The sequence below is a fragment of the Theropithecus gelada genome, chromosome 14 (genome assembly GCF_003255815.1).
Source record: "Theropithecus gelada isolate Dixy chromosome 14, Tgel_1.0, whole genome shotgun sequence".
Taxonomy (NCBI): domain Eukaryota; kingdom Metazoa; phylum Chordata; class Mammalia; order Primates; family Cercopithecidae; genus Theropithecus; species Theropithecus gelada.
Genome location: NC_037682.1, coordinates 81,407,764 through 81,409,948, shown reverse-complemented (window position 1 = coordinate 81,409,948; position 2,185 = coordinate 81,407,764). Strand labels below are relative to the sequence as shown.

The 2,185-nt window shown below is 33.0% G+C and overlaps 1 protein-coding gene across 4 annotated transcripts in view; it reads left to right on the top strand.

Annotated features, from left to right (window-relative positions):
• NOX4 (NADPH oxidase 4) overlaps positions 1–2,185 on the top strand; it is a 185,749-nt gene that overhangs the window by 115,532 nt on the left and 68,032 nt on the right. For all 4 annotated transcript variants that reach the window (XM_025356495.1, XM_025356493.1, XM_025356494.1 and 1 more), the window contains one exon: positions 1,716–1,776. In XM_025356495.1, coding sequence (XP_025212280.1) covers positions 1,716–1,776 — 61 coding nt within the window. The remainder of the gene's footprint in view (positions 1–1,715; positions 1,777–2,185) is intronic.

Here is a 2,185-nt window from a genome sequence, read left to right as displayed (position 1 = left end):
ATACAGCCATAAAAAAGGATGAGTTTGTGTCCTTTGTAGGGACATGGATGCAGCTGGAAACCATCATTCTTAGCAAACTATCACAAGAACAGAAAACCAAACACCGCATGTTCTCACTCATAGGTGGGAACTGAACAATGAGATCACTTGGACTCAGGAAGGGGAACATCACACACCGGGGCCTATCATGGGGAGGGGGGAGGGGGGAGGGATTGCATTGGGAGTTATACCTGATGTAAATGACGAGTTGATGGGTGCAGCACACCAACATGGCACAAGTATACATATGTAACAAACCTGCACGTTATGCACATGTACCCTACAACTTAAAGTATAATAATAATAAATTAATTAAAAAAAAAAATCACAAGACCCTTCCACTGCTGTTTTCTTTCACCTGTGCTATAACTTCAGCCTGTATTTCCTTTTAATTCATATTGTGGCATACCAATTCTACTAATGATCAACACATGCCTTTTTTCCTCCTATTTCATTTGATTTCTTACACAACTCTCACCCATTTTGTGTATCTTTGCTTTATAGAGACAGTGACCTGCAATAATTAAGAATTAACAGACCTGGATCCAAATTTTGTCTTGTCTTTTTATGGGGCAAGTCAATATTTTAAGCCTCAATTACTCAATTTTCTTATCTATAAAAGACAATTCTGTGAAGTTATTGTAGATTTTGAAAATAAATCACTTAACACTTCCCATGGCACATGGTACTTGATAAAAGCTGGGTAGTCACAGGCAGATAGATGGTCCCTTAACCATAGCCCTTAGTTTAGGTGCATCATTAGAATTCAGATTTTATGGACTTTAAAAGGTATGCATATTTCATATCATACTTAATATCTCCAACGGGATGTTAGTCAGCATGCTCAAATAAGTTGATAATTCTGTAGGACAATATTTATGTATTAATTTTTACACAGAAATATTAGCCTCTCATTAATTCAAGTCAGATATTGTTACCAAATGAGTTATGAAAAAACCATTATTCAAATTTTGGAATTGAGGATAAGTGAGTAGGAATCCAGAAAACAAGAAGAAATTTTTCATTTTTCTTATTGTAAACTAAATTTTATTCTTTCATTTTGACTACCTGGATATTTTCTAGGTTTCCTAAATATAGGACTACAAGCACTTTTTTTACTTACACTACTACAACTCATCCCCTTCCCCAGGTACCCTCACCACTCCAGATTTCTTCTGAGAATTAAGGGAGGGAATGAAATAGAGTTATTTCAGTAAGAGCATAATTGTTGGGCATGGAAAATCCATGTCATATTAAGAATTTTTTCTCCTTGGAATTTGTTAGGATAAGTATATAATATCTAGGGAGAACAGGACACAAAAAAGCATTAGTTTTTGTTTCTTCCTTTGTGATTAAAAACTGGCATTTCTTATATATATTTTAACTTAGAAGATGTTTTAGCAAGATTTGTAGTTAAATAAATAGCAATTTTAACATGTGTAATTTATTGTTTTATGTAAGTATTTTGGGGTTTTAGAGGAATGTAGATTGTCTTATCGACCTGTTGACATTGATTCTTTTTCTTCCACTAATAAGGATCTATATAGATTTTGGTCTGTTCCTTCCTATTATCTATTGATTTGGGGGATTTGCCATCAGGATAAAAGTTGTAATTGAATTATAGTTTCATATTATGTAATTATTAATCACCATTGATTCTAGTATTTCTTTTTTAGTGTCCAACTGAAACCAAAGCAACATTTGGGGTTCATCTTAAAATAGTAGGAGACTGGACAGGTATGTAGGACATATAGTTTTAAGATACGGTCTTTGAAAATCATAGAATGTAATAATTTGAATGTGTTTTAGTATAACTACCAGCATGTATAGAGACGTGTACGTGTTTCAAGCTGTTCTGTTTTATTTATTTATTTATTTTTGGCTTGCACAGTTTTGACATCTATGTTTTCTCTTTTAAGATGCATTTTTGCAATCAGAATACCTTTGATATCAGTAATTATTAATGATATATTGTTCAGTGTGCTTGCAAATCATAGGCTTCTACCTACTTGTCAGACGTGCTGGCAATAGTGGGAATGCTGAAATGTGTTTTTAGAAAACATAAGTCAAAGTAATCAACACCGGATATTGAGATCACACAAATCTTCCAGTTCTTTTTTTTTTTTTTTTTTTTTTTTTTTTTTTT